Genomic DNA, 16,993 nt, shown 5'->3' on the forward strand with positions numbered 1-16,993 from the left:
AGTCCTTTCTACAGAGCCAGTTGATGGCCAGGAAGTATTTGAGGTTAGGAAGATGCAGTCTGTGCTTGGGAGAAAGGGGGAGAAGGTTGCTAGGAAGTAGGACTGTGTTCGATATATGCCCCAGGAGTGCCCTGGGGATCAGGGAACAAAAGAAACTATAGAGCTGTGTTTTAATTCTCTCCCTGCCTCCTACTGTAATGACTTCTTCCCTCAAAGAGGAAGTCTAATGGGTAGGTGCCACTGAACCCACAGTAGTGGGTCTACATGGGTAGGTTACCATAAAAGGACGCTATCTGCTGTGAATCCTTTGGGTCCATCTCAGGTAGATCATGTTCTACAAAGGAACATGTTCTACTGTATTTTGCCCTTCCTTCATACCCATTTCACCATGCAAAAGATTCTCTCACTGTTATAGGTAATGAAGTAACTAGATATTGTTAAATCTTTTGTTGAACAAACTGTCATTGAAAAGAACCAGATCTTAGCAGAATCCTTTAAAATGTAGACTTGTATTTTTGTGGATTTGGTAAATTTTATTTTGCTGCCTTTAAATATGTCTCACTGAGGCTGATATGAAGCAGTCAGGGGCACTATGTTCACATAAAGGAAATCAGAAATTCATCCTGAACTCTGAAAGAAGTTGTTGAGCCAGTTTCACTGCTATACTCTGGCTTCTTTGTGCTAATCGAGAACTTCAGAACTGTCATAAATTCAGCTTAACTAGCCAGTTAAATTGCATTTATGGTGCTTTACAGTGCTGCAGTGATGAAAAGCAGCCAGCACGTATCAGTAACTAGTACTGGCCTGTCTTTTTACAGTAGTCATTTGTGTCGCTACAGCTGCAGTTTAGCTGAGAACTTTAGGGCATGACTCTCATTTACTGATTTCACACTGACTCAGCTAGAGTTATTCCTCGTTTACGCTGATAAGATTGAAGTGCCTTTACAGCTCCCATCAGATCAGGCAGTGACTCTGAAAAAAATAAACCTCTGATTTTAGACAAAGAGGCTGGAGCATAGTAAAAGCTGTGTGTTATCCTTCACAGGCACCTTGAATAAGGCCATAGGGAGCAAAAGAAAAGGTCTGGAAAGCATGGTTTCTTTTCCTTTAGTTTTATGATTTACATTTTTCTAGCCCTTTGATTTTTTGGTCTCTAATTAAGTCATAAGATTGGATGAGGTAGGTGCTTGCATCTAGTAAATGGCCACCTGTGTCACTTAATGAACCGAGCTACTAATTATAGGTGGAGCTCACTTCAGAGGGCTACTTTCCTTCAGGAATTTCAAGTACCAAAATTTTACTTAAAAAAAAAAGTATTTGTTTTCTGCCTTATTCAAAGGTAGGGTTAACCAGAATGGTTGACATCACAGAGGAATGTCAGGCTATAAATGAAATATTTCTTCTGTCCTTTGTCACACTCCTGCATTGGCATTCCTTAAAATGATCAATATGTGGTCTTCGGCATTGTTAGTTACTGGCTTTCTGCCATAGAAAGATGATACAGTAATGCACAGTGATTCTACCTGCTTGTACTGTTTTGTAGATTCTGATCATTTTGGGGACAAAGAGGTGAATTATAGTTGTCTCTTCTGAGGGGACCTCTGCATAGTTAAGTAGCCAAAATGATTTTCTTCGCTACAGGAGAGTATTCTTTTTCTTTGAGGTTGTTACCTCTTCCTCACCTGTCTGCTCTTTTGTCACTTTGAAGAGTGATTGCTAAACTGTGAAGTTCATGGGGTAACGCTTTAAGACCCTGAAGATACTGTAACAGGCACATCATGTAGCTAGCTATCCATTTAAATAAAGCGGATTTCTTCAATGGAGCACATTTTCTGTGCTGTGATATGCGGTGGTTATGAATTACTGTCTAAGTGGAATTTAAATACTATTTACTTGGGCTCCTGGATAATTCAGGGACTGTCTTTACTACATTCTTTCAAAGAGAGAAAATTGTTTTGAGTCACAAGGACCTCTTCTCAAGCAGGAGAGCAGCTTGCTAGCCTCAGATTTTATTTACTGAGTTGCGAGAAACTGAGACCTGGATTTGGTTTACTTACAATAGATTTTGTCTATTCTTTTTTTTTTTTCAGAATAAGGAGGTGACATGCAAAAGAGAGAAGTGCCCAATGCTTTCCAAGGACTGTGCTCTCGTCATTAAGCAGAGAGGAGCTTGCTGTGAGCGTTGCAAAGGTGCAGTTCCCTTCCTGTAGTTTCTCTCTTTTTGAAGTGTTACTATTTCTCTCTGGCAAGTTTATTTTGGAGGCAAAGTTAGAGTCTTCACAGCTGAGACTTGGCTGTCACTAGAGGCCTCAAAAAGACCAATCACAATTAAAATTAATGTGTTTCCAAAATTGTTGACATATTCATCCAGGAATTATTAGCTTTTGAGCAACTTCAATCCTTTAGAAATATATATTTATTCTACTTCACTGATATGTTGTCACACTTTTGAGTAACATCTCCTGTTTATCTAGTATGAATATTTTAGGCCAAAATCAATCCGTTAGTAGTGACTGGTCATTAAGAATTCCTTAAGCTTCCTGAGTAGTTGGACAAAATAGAAATAATACTTTCTATAATAGATGGCATCATTCATGACTATTTCTTCTTTTCTCCATGTTAAAAACAAATAAAAATCTATCCATTGTACTAGATCTTTCTGATTCAAGTAATAGTATAGTAGATATTTTCCTTAAAACCAAAATGGGTGATTATCCAAACATTATACATTTATTTATTGACTAACATGGTATCTTCTAAATTCTTTAGACTGAGCTAATTATCGAGTATCAAATAATTAATAAATGAATTATGCAAACATGCTTATTATGTAATTACCGTGGTTAACTACATGAGAAGTGTGCAAGTAGATTAAGTTACAGCTTTCACATAAATTAAACATAATTTATTCTGTTTGTCAAATTGTGTTTATCATCAGCTTTATAGCAAAAGATTCCTAAACATTAGTGTGGTTAGGCTGGAGGTTGAGTCTCCATTTCAATAAGGGATGTATTAGTCAGCTGCCTGAAAATTTTAAGTGCATACATACACATATGCACACACATGCAGACAGAATGATTCTACATGAAAACTAATGCTTTAAAGTTGAGTATACAGAAATTAGGTTTTAAGGGTTTTAATCTATTATTATCAGATTGTCAGTTTTAATTCAGACTCCTTGTAAGGCTTTCTGGTGATCCTGAATTGTGGTGAGTACCTTTAGAAAATTATTAATAGGCTTGAGATCTGCAAATCAGTAAGCCTGACATCTCTAATAGGAAAATTAATAGGAAGTATTAAAAAATAGTATTAAGGAGCACATGGATAATTGTGATGTATGGAGGAAGAGTTATATCTTACAGATGTACTAGAGTCCTTTAAAATGTCAATAAGTGTATTGATAGGGAGATCCAGCTGATGTTACCTTCTTGGAATTCCAATAGGCATCCAAGAAGATCCTGTGCCAAAAACTCCCAAAGAAACTAAGCAGCTCTGAGTTTGTAGACAAACTCTTCTTATCAATGAACAATTAACAGAAGGTAGCGATGAAGCGTTATGTTTCTAAAAGAAAAAGATTACAAGTGGATTCTTGCAAGGATCTCAATCTGGCAGTTGTTGAAGCAAAAGAAATCTGCGTGCAAGAGAAATCTGTGTGCAGTTACAGGGCTACAGTCTCACTGGGATCCTGGAGACGTGGTGGGGTAGCTCAAGTGACTGAAGTGTTGTGATGGGTGGAAGCAGGCTCCTTAGGAAGGACAGGCCAGGAAGGTGAGGAGCTGGAGTTACCCTTTACATGAGAGAGCAACTGGAGCAGGGAGCTCTGCCTGGGGGCAGCTGAGAACATGTGGTTCAGGATTGGTAGGCAGTCCAACAGCAGTAATATTGTAGTGGGTGTCTGCTACAGACTGCCTGGTCAGGGAGGAGAAGCAGACAAGGCCTTCTTCAGACAGGTGGAAGAAGCTTTATGTTTGGGAGGCCTACATGGAGGAACAAGGAGCTCCTGACATATCTGAGCATTCAGAGATAAAAAGGAAGTATACAAAAGGTGGAAGTGGGGGAATCCAGGAGGAATACAAATACACTGTCTAGGCATTCCACTGCAGGAATGGGGTTAGAACCCCCATTAGGGGGACTATTAGGAACCCCATTAAACAACTTGACAGCTTTCTATGATGAGACAGCTGGCTTGGAGGATGAGGGGAAGAGCAGTGAATTTTGTCTACCTTGACTTCAGTAAGCCTTTAACACTATCTCCCATAACATCCTTATAGACAAGTTGATAAAGTACAAGCTAAGAAGTAGTCAGTGAGATGGACTGAAAACTAGGTGAACCGCCAGGCTCAGATGACTATGATCAGAAACATGAAGTGCAGATGGAGGCCAGACACTTGTGGTATCCGACAGGGTTCGATACTAGAGCCAAAACCACTTAACATCTTCAGTAATGACCTGGATTTGGGAACCAAATGCAGTCTCAGCAAGTTTGGAGATGACACAAAACTGGTTGGAGTAGCCGATAAATCAGATGGTTGCACTGTTTTTCAGAAGGACCTTGACAGGCTGGAGAGATGGGCAGGGAGGAACCTCATGAAGTTCAACAAAGGGAAGTGCAAAGACCTGCATCTGGGGAGGAATAACCGCATGCATCAGTACAGGCTGGGGGCCAACCAACTCAAGAGCAGGTTTGCAGAGAAGGACCTGGGGGTCCTGGTGGACAAGTTGAACATTGTGCACTTGTGGCAAAGAAGGCCAGCAGTATCCTGGGCTACATTAGGAAGCAAGTTCTCAGCAAGTTGAGAAACTGACCCTTCCCTTCTACTCAGCAGTGGTGAGGCCACATCTGGAGTGCTGGGTCCAGACCTGGGTTTCCTAGTGCAAGAAAGACATGGGGCTCCTGGAGCAAGCCCATAGAAGGGCTACAGAGATGATTAGGGGACTGGAACGTCTGTCACAGGAGAGGCTGAGAGTTGCGACTGTTTAGCCTGGAGGAAAGAAGGCTCAGAGGGTCTTATCAATGTGTATAAATACTTAACGGTTGTGTGTAAAGAGCCAAACTCTTCTAGGTGGTGCCCATTGACAGGATGAGAAGCACAGGGCACAAACTGAAACAAAGGAAATGCATCTGAACACAAGAAAGCACTTTTTTTTACTAAGGAGATGGTTGAGCACTAGACCAGGCTGCCCAGAGAAGTTTTGGAGTCTCCATCTGTGGATATATTCCAAACCAATTGGGCAACCTGATCTGGGTGACCCTGCTTGAGCAGGCAGTTGGAACAGAAGACCTCCAGAGGTCCCTTCCAACCTCAACCATTCTGTGATTCTGTGAAAATCCAAAATGGTCATGTGGGAAGTATTTGGGGAGCAAGAATGCGAAGTGCCAATGCCAGGCAGATATAGCCAGCTATGTACCAGTTCAGCTCCCTTTGCTGACCCAGCAGCTCTCCAGCACTTTCAGTGCAGAGTTCAGCTGAAGCTGGGACTTGGCCCTGCAGCGTTAGTTCTCAGTTACTATTTTGTCAAGCTGCCAGACTGCTCATAGGGAACACAAGCAGGAAAAGGGAAACAGTGATTTTTACTGGTATATTTCATCTAAACCTGAACAAAATGTTATGAAGAAAAGATACCAGAATCTGATGGATTTTTTTTCTTGGTTAATTCCAAACCCTGGAAAGACTTAATCAGGGCTATTAATAAGGGCTATTGCAAACCCTCTTTGATAGTGTCAGGTCTTCCTACCTTGTGAAGAAATGAATGAATGGCTGCTGTCATTTGAGTACAGTATCAGGAGGATAACATCAACACCAAAGGGTGTGTTTCCCAAACTGGTTTGTGTAGGAAGGAAACCACCACTCTGAGTCTTTATTCTATTATGGGTACGACATGATGACCAGAAGTGCAGGTTCAATATGGCATAAAGTATTTTGAAACTAGGAAATACTATATGCCTGTAACAGTGCATCCTGCTGAGCTCTCTTGTTCAGAGTTTTGCATTCAGGAGAATTTGGATTGTTGGTATAAAGTTTTCCTGCAAATAGTTGCATACTGAGCAGGTGTCCATTGCTCCTGCCTAGGTATTTGTGTGCTATCTTGACGGCTTTCAGCACTTCTCTTCTCCCCCCTTTTTCTTTGTGTATAAGAAAGTAAAGAACAGCTTTTTCAATCAGAAAGAAAAAGTAGAATGGTATTCACTGTGATGGAAACATCTTGTTATCCCTAGCATTTGTTGTCCCTAACATATGAAGAGATTTTGCTCTACTTAATATTTTAACCCCCCCAGACTAGTAATGTATTTTAACACAGTTCCTTACTTTAAGCACATAGGACATTTAGTAGTGAATTCGGTGGGGCAAGGCACTCTCTCTCTCTCTCTTTTATTTTTGTTTTGTTTTTGTTTTTGTTCCACATTTGTGCAAAGTCTGGAACAGAGAAATGTGGGCCCATGATTATGGCTCCCTGTTGCAAGGAGAATGCAAACAACTAAGCATAATGGTGAAGACTTCCTGTGAGACTATACTGACAGATACTTTCTGTGGTTTATAAAATGTATTATATACCTTTAACATACCATTCATTCTGAAAGAATTAAAAAATTAAGCCCTCTTATTACTTTAGCATAGGAAAAATATGCCACTTTTCATCTCTCATTTTATTGAATATGTTTAATGAAAACATATGAGATCATTGAGATTATAGAAATAGATTTGGCAGCATTTTCTTACTTAGTTGGACGGAGACAGGTCATTTGGATATAAAGCTCTCTACACTTCTAACAATAAGTTATTTCTCTCTGAAGAAGTGGCATTACTGGCTCAGGGTTGCATAAAGTGTACATATTCACCTTTTTATCCTAAGAATGTGAATCTCCCATGGATGTGTAAAGGCAAAATAGGTGGGTATTTGTTTGTCACAGCAAGTATGATTTGTGGTTCTTAAGTTTCTTTTGCTTCCCGCATGCAATTTTGTTTTTTCTGTGCTTGTTAACTTTTGAGAATTATCTTTTTGTTTTTAGTTAATGAACTTAGAGGTTTATAAGCTATGCTCCATTCATGATCATTGTGAAGAAAATTCTGAGTTTACCAGAGAGTGGAAGCACAGCCCAAGCAGCAGCAGGGCTAGTTCCCCTACGTATTGAATATCCAAAGTGATCGGAGTTAATTGTGCATTTCTTGGGAAGGATATCAAATATTATGCTTGAGGACTGCAGCCAATTTCAACTATTAAGACTGGCTTGCAGAGGAAGTCAGAGTGAGGTTACGAGTTTATCAGTGCACTGGCTAATCTGCCAGCACCCTGCAGGAGCCGTATGTTTGGCACTCTACTCGTCCCTCGACACCCCTCGTGTGAGATAGGTGGTGGGGGTTTGTGGGCTTGGTGCCTTTCTGTAGGAGTGACCAGGTGGCCTCTTTGTGTGGGGCGCTGATGGGGCACTATAACTTGCAGCCTGTCCTTGCGTGCCCTAGGGCGAGCTCTCCAAGGCAAGGATGAGACCTGATGTGTGTGGAGGGAGGGGAATGGGAGGGTAATTGCATATATTTCTACTAAAATCAGTTTCACGTTCATCTGAATAATATAGTTCTGGCCTCTGTCAGAGACAGGTTGTGGGAAGAGATGGTTCAGGAATGAAATCAAGTTTGATTTTTCATTTGGCCTTTTCTCACTGCTCTCAGTAATGTTCTCCAGCTTTGAACCAGGAGTCCTTCTCCTTGAGCCTGGGATTATATGTTCCTCTTGACATTTGCTCAGTTTGTAGCTCTGTATTTCAAATAAAGGTAGGGATTTTGAAGCAGTGACATGCAGTCATACTGCTAATATAATATAATATAATACTGCTTATGATACTAAGGACAGTATCATAACTTTATGGTATCAGTTTTTGTCACTACTGATTATGCCAAAGGGTGAAAATGTCTATCATTTCCTACGAGTTAACTCTGCAAACAAAGGTCTTTCTTACCACATACATTTCATATACCTTTGATATCTGGTATATAGTGTCTATAACTGGAATACTCAGTTGTGCCTCAAATTTTAGATTCCCTTGTTACCTTGATTACTATGATTCTCCATTTGCGTGAAAAGGCTTTAGGAGCCGACATGTCATGTTGTCCTAAATACTTTTGCAGCCAAACATCAGCTACCCAGACTTTTGCGATCACACAGAAGTTCTTCACACTCTGTCATTAGAAAATAACATGAGACATTTGTGGTAATATGCAGATGTACTGACAGCTTGTGTGTGGACATTGTGTCCAGTGCAGCACAGTGAAAGGAAATTAAAGACCAAGGTGGAGGCTTTGCCAAATAACTTTCATGTATAACATTCGTCTGGAACCATATAATAAACAAATTTAGGACACACATGACTGGAATAAGAATTTCTCTTACTGTTTAACTCTGAAGCTGTAAGATTCACTGATACTATTGCGAATCATTTTGCTGCTGTGAGGAAATCAGATATTATGGCAAGTAACAGTGTCACTGAGCAACATCATTCACAATATCCCCTCACAGCTGTGAGAGGTCACAGCTCTCCAATTGCTCGGCTTGGCAAGCACAGAGGGTGTCAGATCAGGAATTAATAGCAACTCTAGCTACATATATTTTTGCATTGTGGGGTTCCTATGGATCTAGCAGGGTGACTTATATATATATATATATATATATGTAAACACAGCATCTTGTGTTTCATACAAGATATTTGGGAAGGTGAAATTCATTTTGGGGGGATTGTAGGGGGCAATAACAAACCACTGGGAGGGGGTAATGTCTTGCTCTCTACTGCTGTTTGCTCAATGAACATGAGCTGAATACCATCATTTGCCTAGGAATTCTGCAGTTGAGGCACAGCCCACTCCCAAGGCCATTTTACTTTGAAGTGCCGTAGGGCCGTTACCCGGCCCCTGCACCTCGCATCCCTTGGGCGGTAGAATTGCAATGGCTCAGCTGCAAGTAGGTTTGATTGCACTTAGCTGCAGAGGAAAAAGCTGGATTTTCATCCTTTTAGAATTAGCCTTAATTACCATGGGGGATTCTGTATATTTTTATGCTCTGTGTTGACAAATGAAGACCAGGATTACCTGATATGAAAATTACACAAAAGTAGAACTGCATCTATGGAACTTTTGTTTACCAGTAACTGTCAATGACTCAACTACTGCTAAGACATTTGGAAGTATATTTAATAATAGATGTATGAGCGATTCACAGTTCTCTTATTTTGGCCAACAGATTTAATGTCAGGGAAATACTGCAGAATGTGCAAGTTGCTGGGATTTTCTTTTTCTTTTTCTTTTTCCTTTTCCTTTTTTTTTTTTTTTTTTTTTTGGCTTGAGCTGGTATTTAGTGTTAACATGCCTGGATTCCTCCCTGAGGATTAATTTATCAAATACTAAATAAAACATGTCTTGTGACTGTTTTCTTTTTCCTGATGTTTATTTTCCATGCCAATAGAGAGGTTCCTTTTTAAATAGAAAGTGGAGGGAAAGCAAGAGAAAGACAAATAGGAGAAGATGCTGAAGAAATTGAAGAAATGAGGGATGGGGAGCCAGTCTATTGTGTGCTAATCTATTACTTTCTCCCAGGAGAATACAGAAATGACTTGTCTATAAAATTCTCATTAGCCTAAAATAAGTAAAAAAATATTCTGGAATCTTATTAGGCAATGTCAAGTTGAGTAATAAAGGCGTGTTTTTAATGAACTCCTGAGGACACTGGTTGAGCTTTCGCACTATTAAACTGTCTTTTCCAGTCAATTTCCCTCTTTTCATGATACTGCTCTGTGCTGAGATGTCTGGGGAAAAAAAGGTTGATTTAAAAATGTTACTGCATTTGGAATGACAAATGACTTCCTGATTGTCAGCTTGCCCACATGTCGATAACTAAATCTGCTATAATTTGCATCTTTTGTTTTTTCAGTCCAACTCCATGCGAGGATGCTTATTTTGGAATTAAATTGTTCTCTTTCAAATTAAATCAGTTAAAAGTTTTTTATGCTGTTTGAAACTAGGGTGCTCAAATAAGGCATGCACAGCATTGAATTAAAATACCTAAATTAGTAAATTAGAAGTGATATAACAATTTTATCTTCATTTATTGTGCAAGAATGACTTAAATCTAGGGGATCATTTTGCCTTTATGAGGTGGCTAGAAGTTAATGAGCAGTTTCCACTGTATATACAACAATTGACCAACTTCAAAGTATTCAGTGGTTTGGTTTGAGTCAGATAAGTGACTTTAAGCTTGCATGTTTATCCAGGACTTATCTGGACTATTTGAGTTGAGGTAGATTAGAGGAACAAAACCTACAACTAGCTGAAAGTTAATATTTTACATTAATAAAACACCAGTTATTCTTAAATACAGAAGCAGGAAGGCCTAAAAAATTAGGACACACTCTTGGCTGATATGAATCAAGCTAGCTCTATTAAAACGAATATAGACCAGTGATATTTAACCTCTTTCAGTATGTGGAATCCTGAAGATTTTCGTGATGGGATGTATATTGTGGGATCAAATTTGCCAGTTAATGTTAGACTGACTCATTTCTATTACCTTTCCTGAACTCCTTAGAACATTATTTGGGAGTTTGCCTCTTGATAACTACCTCTCTAGCCATTTCCTTTGTGATTTAAGTATGTATTCAGCAGAAATAAGTGCTTGGCATTTATATACTTAAGTGACTGTGCTAAGCTCTGATCTTTCTTGATTTATTATTTCTCCCTGCTTCCCCTTTCAGATGGTGGATGGAGACTGTAAGTTAATGCACTAATATTTCCGAAGGGAACTAAAGTGTCTTTTAGGAACATGAAGTATGTTTGGCCATAATCCATTGTAGAAACAAGCATCAGGGCCTTTGGTGATGGGTGTGAGATATTCAGTGACCACTACTTTACAAGCCAAGCATGGTGGACCTTCAACCATGGGCTACTTAGGAAATCTTGACTGAGTAAGCACACTGAAGCAGGAGGGTTTCGCTCAGCTGGATTTAGGTGAGGCTCATGAACTTCTATACTATGATTAGGTGGGTTAGGAAAGCCCTGGTCTATGTTTGCGTGTGTCAGCTGAGAGATTTGTGCATTGAAAGCGAGGTTCAGAAAAGCTGGCTGGTATGTGGGCTTTGTTTTCGTTTAATTTTGAAGAATGAGTTGTGGGTGTAGCTTTGAGGTGTGCAAGAGGCAGAGTGGCAGGGCACACCTTTGGTCAAAGACAGGTTAAAATCTCACCCAGAGGTTTGAAAAGCGCTGGCTTTCTTGCCTTCTCCTCAGTCTGTCAGATATTCAGTCTTCCCCCGGCTTTGGCCAAGCCTGTCTGTGTTATTGGCTAACTCTCACCTTCCTTCGTGCCATTCTCCTCAGGTGAGCATCTGCTGACTTCTAGCTCCATCACACCTCACTTGGTGCTTGCATGATGCTGCTCCCGTTCCCTTATTCTACCCGTTGGCCTGTGCCAACGCTCCGGAGCGGTGTTTTTATCTTGAGCTCTTCTGCAGACTTTTGCATCTTTGTTTCTATAAATCACACTTTTGCTGCCCGCAACCTCTCCCTGCCATAATTTCTTCTGTTGTGTTGTCCCCCAGGGCTGATGGCACCATGTATCAGTGGCTTGCGGGCAAGTAGAAATCAGCTACCCCCTTGCTGCTAACCATGGTGACAACAGGCAGTGCTACGGGCACAAGGATTTTGTAGTACAGCTAGGATGCATGCTTCAAGTGAGAATGAGGTGTCTGCGTTCATGCACTGCCTTCATGCTTTCTCAACCAGGCTAATCCTTGCAGTGAAAATTTCAGTTCAAAATGCACATCTGTACATGCAGATACACCCAGGGCTCATTATCTTTCTTACAGTGAAAGCCCTTCAAATTAAAACACACAACTGGTAAGTAAATATGTAAGGTATTTTGCAGACAATACTGGTTTCCAGCCGGGGCCTTGATTCTGCAAGAAGACTCCAAACCTCTCCAATACAACACACATGTATATTTAACAACACAGGTGATTGTTCCATTTTGAGTGCTTAAAAGTTAAGCGATGCTTAATGTTGTTCTCAGTCTGGGACCAGAGTCCCAGTACGACCTGATTTCTGCAACCTGAGCAAGTGGAAACTCTTTGAACAGACTGCTGTTCATCAGGGTTTGCAGTGTGCAACAGGTGAGACTCTGCTATGAATTTATCTCAGTATTTTTCAGAATGGGACTTTAAAATGCTTAAGAGGAATCTAGCTCTTTAGGTTCCTCTTTTGAAATGTCAGTCTGTGTGCACAGAATTTTATTAACATAGCGAGAATCTAAACACTTCTTTTTTGTTCAAAATCATCCCATTGTGGCTGTGCTACTTCAAAAAAAGTGAGGTTCAGAAGTTTATTTTGTATTTTTGAATCTTTGTCGAAGATTGAATCATCATAGACAGCTCTTACACTAGCAATCAACTGTTTTTAAAACTTACCTGTTTCAGTGTAGGTAGGTGAAATTGCCTAAGCATCTGCAGGATTCTCTTGTATTGCTATTGCTCTGTTCTTAGCCTGGAAAAATTTCTGAATACTGCAAATACTGAAGTAAAAGTCTTCATTTTTTTAAGATATTAACAGAAGTTAGTTAATAAATTTGTAAATGGTCTTCATATACCAGATTTCCTTTGCATTTTGGGTTGAATACAAAATTATTTTGTTGCAATTTTAAGTTCTTCAGCATTTCAGAGCTGTGATCTTAAAGATTTCTTTTCTACTGGGGCTGAAGATTTACTGGTGCAGGACTTAAAACTTGCAGTATATGAACTTTTTTTTTTAAAAAAAAGAAAAGCTGTATTTCCAGAAGAGTGCAGAAGATATCCAAAAGCAGTTCAGGACAGTGCATCCTGAATATCAAGGAATGACTGTCAGAGTAGCTGCTAAGGTTAGGTTTAGAAAAGGAGTGGCTCTGTGGCATTATTTGATTGATTTTACAATTTTGTGCTATGTGACTGGATGTAGGTGACTCTGTCATTCAAAGTCTCTGGCAGGACTCTTGTTGTTTTCCTGGGCTCTTGGATCAAGCCCATTTAGAGTAAAATAGGCTAGGAAAAAGTCCTCAGAAATGGAAAATGGGCATTTTTCCTACAGAATATACTGCTTTAAAAATCTTTGGAAAGAAATGTTTTGGCTTTCCAAAGAATTAATTTTTAGTTTTAATTGAAACAATTTTGCATTAGTAAACAAACTCTTTCTAAACAAATATTTTATTTTTCACTTAGTATGTCTTTTCTATTTTTGTTTTTTTGGGTAAGGTATTTTACTCTTTTTTTGTGCTCCCTTTTGGCTCTCCTTTTTGCAAAATTTCAGGAAAAAAAGAAGTGGGAAGGAAACTTGTATGAACAGCTTATAAAAATGTGAAATTACTTTTTTCTTCCAAAAGACATGGAAGAAACTTCATTTAACAAAGGAAATAATAGCTTGTATTTGAGGCATGTATTTCAGCTCTAGTACTGGTCGTGTGCCTTTCTGTGAACCAACCTTTGCTATTTTTCTGGTAACAAAGTTATCACAGAACACATAAGGAGGCATAAAGCTAAGCGCGCCAACGCCGTGTGGTTGTGCGAGGGTCTTCTGCAAGGGTCTCCCCTGCAGCGAATTGACCTGCTTCTGTCTCTCTCTCTCTCTCTCTCTAGATTGCAGTTTTGAGGGAATTACGTACAACAGCTCAATGAAGTGGCACCTCCCGAGCAATCCCTGTATTACATACCAGTGCCAGGTAAGGATGAACTCCTGTGTAAGCACCACAGGAATTGAATCATGAGCTTTTCCCATGAAATTCTGAGCATTATTTTACCCAGTCCAAACAACCTTAAATATTTTATGTCTAAAGCACATAGGAGCTTTGCATTTAAAGCAGCTTAAACCCCTTCAGATGTGGCTGGCTATAACCAAACATTCAGAAAGATAAGTTTTATGTGTCTTGAGTACTGCGATACCCAAACATTTGTGAAGGAGTGGTACAGAGTAGAGTCATTTCCTGCTACTCTGACCTTGGAAATAATTCTGCTTTTCTCAGCATCCTAGACCTTTTATGAGATGCAAATTATTATTTTAGTAGTTAGACATTTTTGTGTGTATGTATGCATGGGTTTTACTTGGGATGCTCTTTAAGAGCAACCCTCAAGCAAACTTTTTGTTTGTTTTTACTTCTGCCTTCTTAATGCAGTGGATCAAGATTTTTTTTGGTAGCTTGCTTATTTGTAACCATACCATTTGCAAGATTGTCCATTTACAGGCACAGAACAACTCATTATGTAAGAAATTTAGTTTCTGTCTGTGAATAGATCAGTCTGCAATTTTTGCTGGAAATTTGATCCAGTATTAATGCCTGGTGCAATCAAGCATCTTCTAAGAATCACAGCTATTAGAAATAGAAGAGTTGCCTGAGTTTAAAGAGCTTCTACAGACAGGAGAAAAGGATTCTGAGATGTTTGTTTTTTTCCATGATATTTCTGCTCTATGAAATGCACCTACGTTTTTAAAGATGAGTATATTGAGGAGAATTAAGTTGCAGCAGCAGTACTCTGTATCCTTGCACTTAATGGCAATATAATTAAAGCTTGAATTTAGATATTCTGATCACCACTAGCTACCTAAAATGAGCATTTCTTTATTATCTGTTCCAGTGTCTAAATGCAAACCTGGGTAAACTGTTTACTCTAGATGCACACATTTAAAAAACAGGTTTTCCCTGCCTCCAAATGCAAAGGTACAGACAGCAAAAGAATAATAGCCTTTTGTGCACAGATCCTCACATTCAGATTTGTTCAGGAGGGCTTCTTGAGCAAGAAGTGCAGGAAATGTTAATTTACTATTACTTATCAGGAGCAGCATCAAAGATAAGAGTCTCCCCTATACAGAACAAGATGTTTTTATCTCCTTTCTAAGTCTTTTTTCTCAGAGGGGAGAGGGAAGAGATTGCTTTGTGTCTGGTCCGTTTCCACCAAAGCTGCATGGCAGATTACTAAGGCTCAGGATTCCTGATAAAGCAGGATTCCTTTTCCTAACAAGGTTCTTGGTTTCTTACCTGATGCATTTTAAGGCAAATCCTATGTCTGGAGTCAGGGAGACTCAAGTGGATCTTTTGACTGTGGATTAACCTGAACCCTGATACCAGGCAGCAGATACTGAGAGAAAAGCGGCTTTGAAACCCACTGCAGCACAGTATGTGTCGTGCTATAATCATGCCTCTTGTAATTGTGGGTTTTCACTTCTGGAAGTAGCCACAACAATAACGAACATGTCTGATCTGCTCTTTTTCAGGAAGGAGTGATAATAGAGTCGGAGGTGCAGTGTGTTGTTCATTGCAAAAACCCTTCCAAGCTCATAGGAATGTGTTGCCCTGTGTGTCCAGGTAAGATTTCATGGGAGGATGCTGCTCTATGTCAACAGCATTTCTAATGATAGCCATTATTTCCTGAGAGGCTGCATCTAATTCCACCACTATACTTGCCAAGTTACTGCAATGTGGGCCAGTGGCACATAATGCACTGAATGTCGTAAGAGAGCGAGCTTGATTTTTTTAGTAGAGGATATACGCAGTAGGGGATGCATGGGAGAACGTTTGAGGTACTTGGCAATGGCAGTGGCCTATTTTTTTTTAAGTGTGTTTACATCATTTTTCAGAGGATCTGTCAGCTGAGTTTGCCTGGCTTCATGGCTAGGATTTTGTTGGGAATGGAAGTATGAGGGTAATCCTAAAGGATGAGGAGATCCTTTTTTTTTTTTTTTTTTTTTGAAGAGTGCTGGGAGTGGGTTGCCTTTGTGAAGCGTGAAGCGTGAAGCACTGTGGCAAATTAACCTGGTTTTATAGGATAATTTGTTTTTAACATAGGTTTTGTAGGTAGGCACTGCTCCTGTTGTGATATTATTGGTTTATTCTGTTAAATTTGTTGTATTTTCTGCCAGTATCTAATAGAGACTCAGAGTGTAAGAACTAAAAAGAAAGAGAAAACTGATTAGAAAAATGTTTTAATGGAAGACCTGACTTAGCCTTGACCTCACTGGTACATACTTATCTGCTACAGAAGTATGCTTTCTTTCTCCCAAAAGTCAGTTGGGGGTTCTCAAGGCCTTTATACAGGCTTTTACAGTGACGTGTATCAGAGAGGATGGTATTATTTATTTTTCCCATTGTCCCATTGTAAAGTGTGTTATAGTGAAAAGACAGTGTGTTATCTTGAGCTAAATTTATTTAAACTCTGTTTTCTAGGTTGTGTATTTGAAGGGAGACATTACAATGAAGGAGAAGAATTTCAGCCTGAAGGAAACAAATGCACCAAGTGTTCTTGTATTGTAAGTATTTGCCTTTTGGCATTTTATCTCCTTGTACGAACCTCAGAATGCACATTTATTGTCATAACAAAACAACAAATATAAGGAATTCAGCAATATTATTCATTCTTCTCTCCTCTTGGAGTTCAGATTTCTATTGAAGATTTTACTGCAACAATACCTTAGATCACTCATATTCTCAGTGTATCATCACTTTTGTGACCTCATGCTGTGTGCAGATAGAGCATTATGCTTGGAAGAGAATTGATGTGTTAAACAAATGATGCTTTTTTTGTCATGGGATTATATAGGAGACAAAAAGCTATTCAGGTTTCATCTACTGATCAACATTTATTAGCTCTTTCCTAAAGCTGACCTGTCATAAGGTTCCTTTGAGCTGTATGCGCAAGAGCCTTTGCTCTGTCTGAATTACTGAGTGAAAGGATGAGGGTAGCCTCCTCAGGCTGTCCCAGGTGGATTTCGGCTTGATGCTTAATGAAAAGGTCATATCCTGGATTTTATCCTTGACTAGCAACAATACAGAGAGGAAGTAATAATTGCATCCTTTGGGTAATGAGCACAGGCTTCTCTTTTGCTTCCATTAAGTTAAGAGATAATGCTACGTGAGTTGGGCAGATACCTTTGACTTCATTGGTGTGATCTGTGAGACCAGTAAAATGCAGGATTCAAATCCCTAGTTACGTTGCGGCTGATGG

The 16,993-nt window shown here is 39.5% G+C and overlaps 1 protein-coding gene across 1 annotated transcript in view; it reads left to right on the forward strand.

The window, feature by feature from the left end:
* Positions 1-16,993, forward strand: part of BMPER (BMP binding endothelial regulator) — a 150,399-nt gene that overhangs the window by 23,478 nt on the left and 109,928 nt on the right. The window contains exons 3-6 of the mRNA XM_062567902.1: positions 2,091-2,190; positions 13,637-13,719; positions 15,267-15,357; positions 16,216-16,298. Coding sequence (XP_062423886.1) covers positions 2,091-2,190; positions 13,637-13,719; positions 15,267-15,357; positions 16,216-16,298 — 357 coding nt within the window. The remainder of the gene's footprint in view (positions 1-2,090; positions 2,191-13,636; positions 13,720-15,266; positions 15,358-16,215; positions 16,299-16,993) is intronic.

The sequence above is a fragment of the Rhea pennata genome, chromosome 2, assembly GCF_028389875.1.
Source record: "Rhea pennata isolate bPtePen1 chromosome 2, bPtePen1.pri, whole genome shotgun sequence".
Lineage (NCBI taxonomy): Eukaryota > Metazoa > Chordata > Aves > Rheiformes > Rheidae > Rhea > Rhea pennata.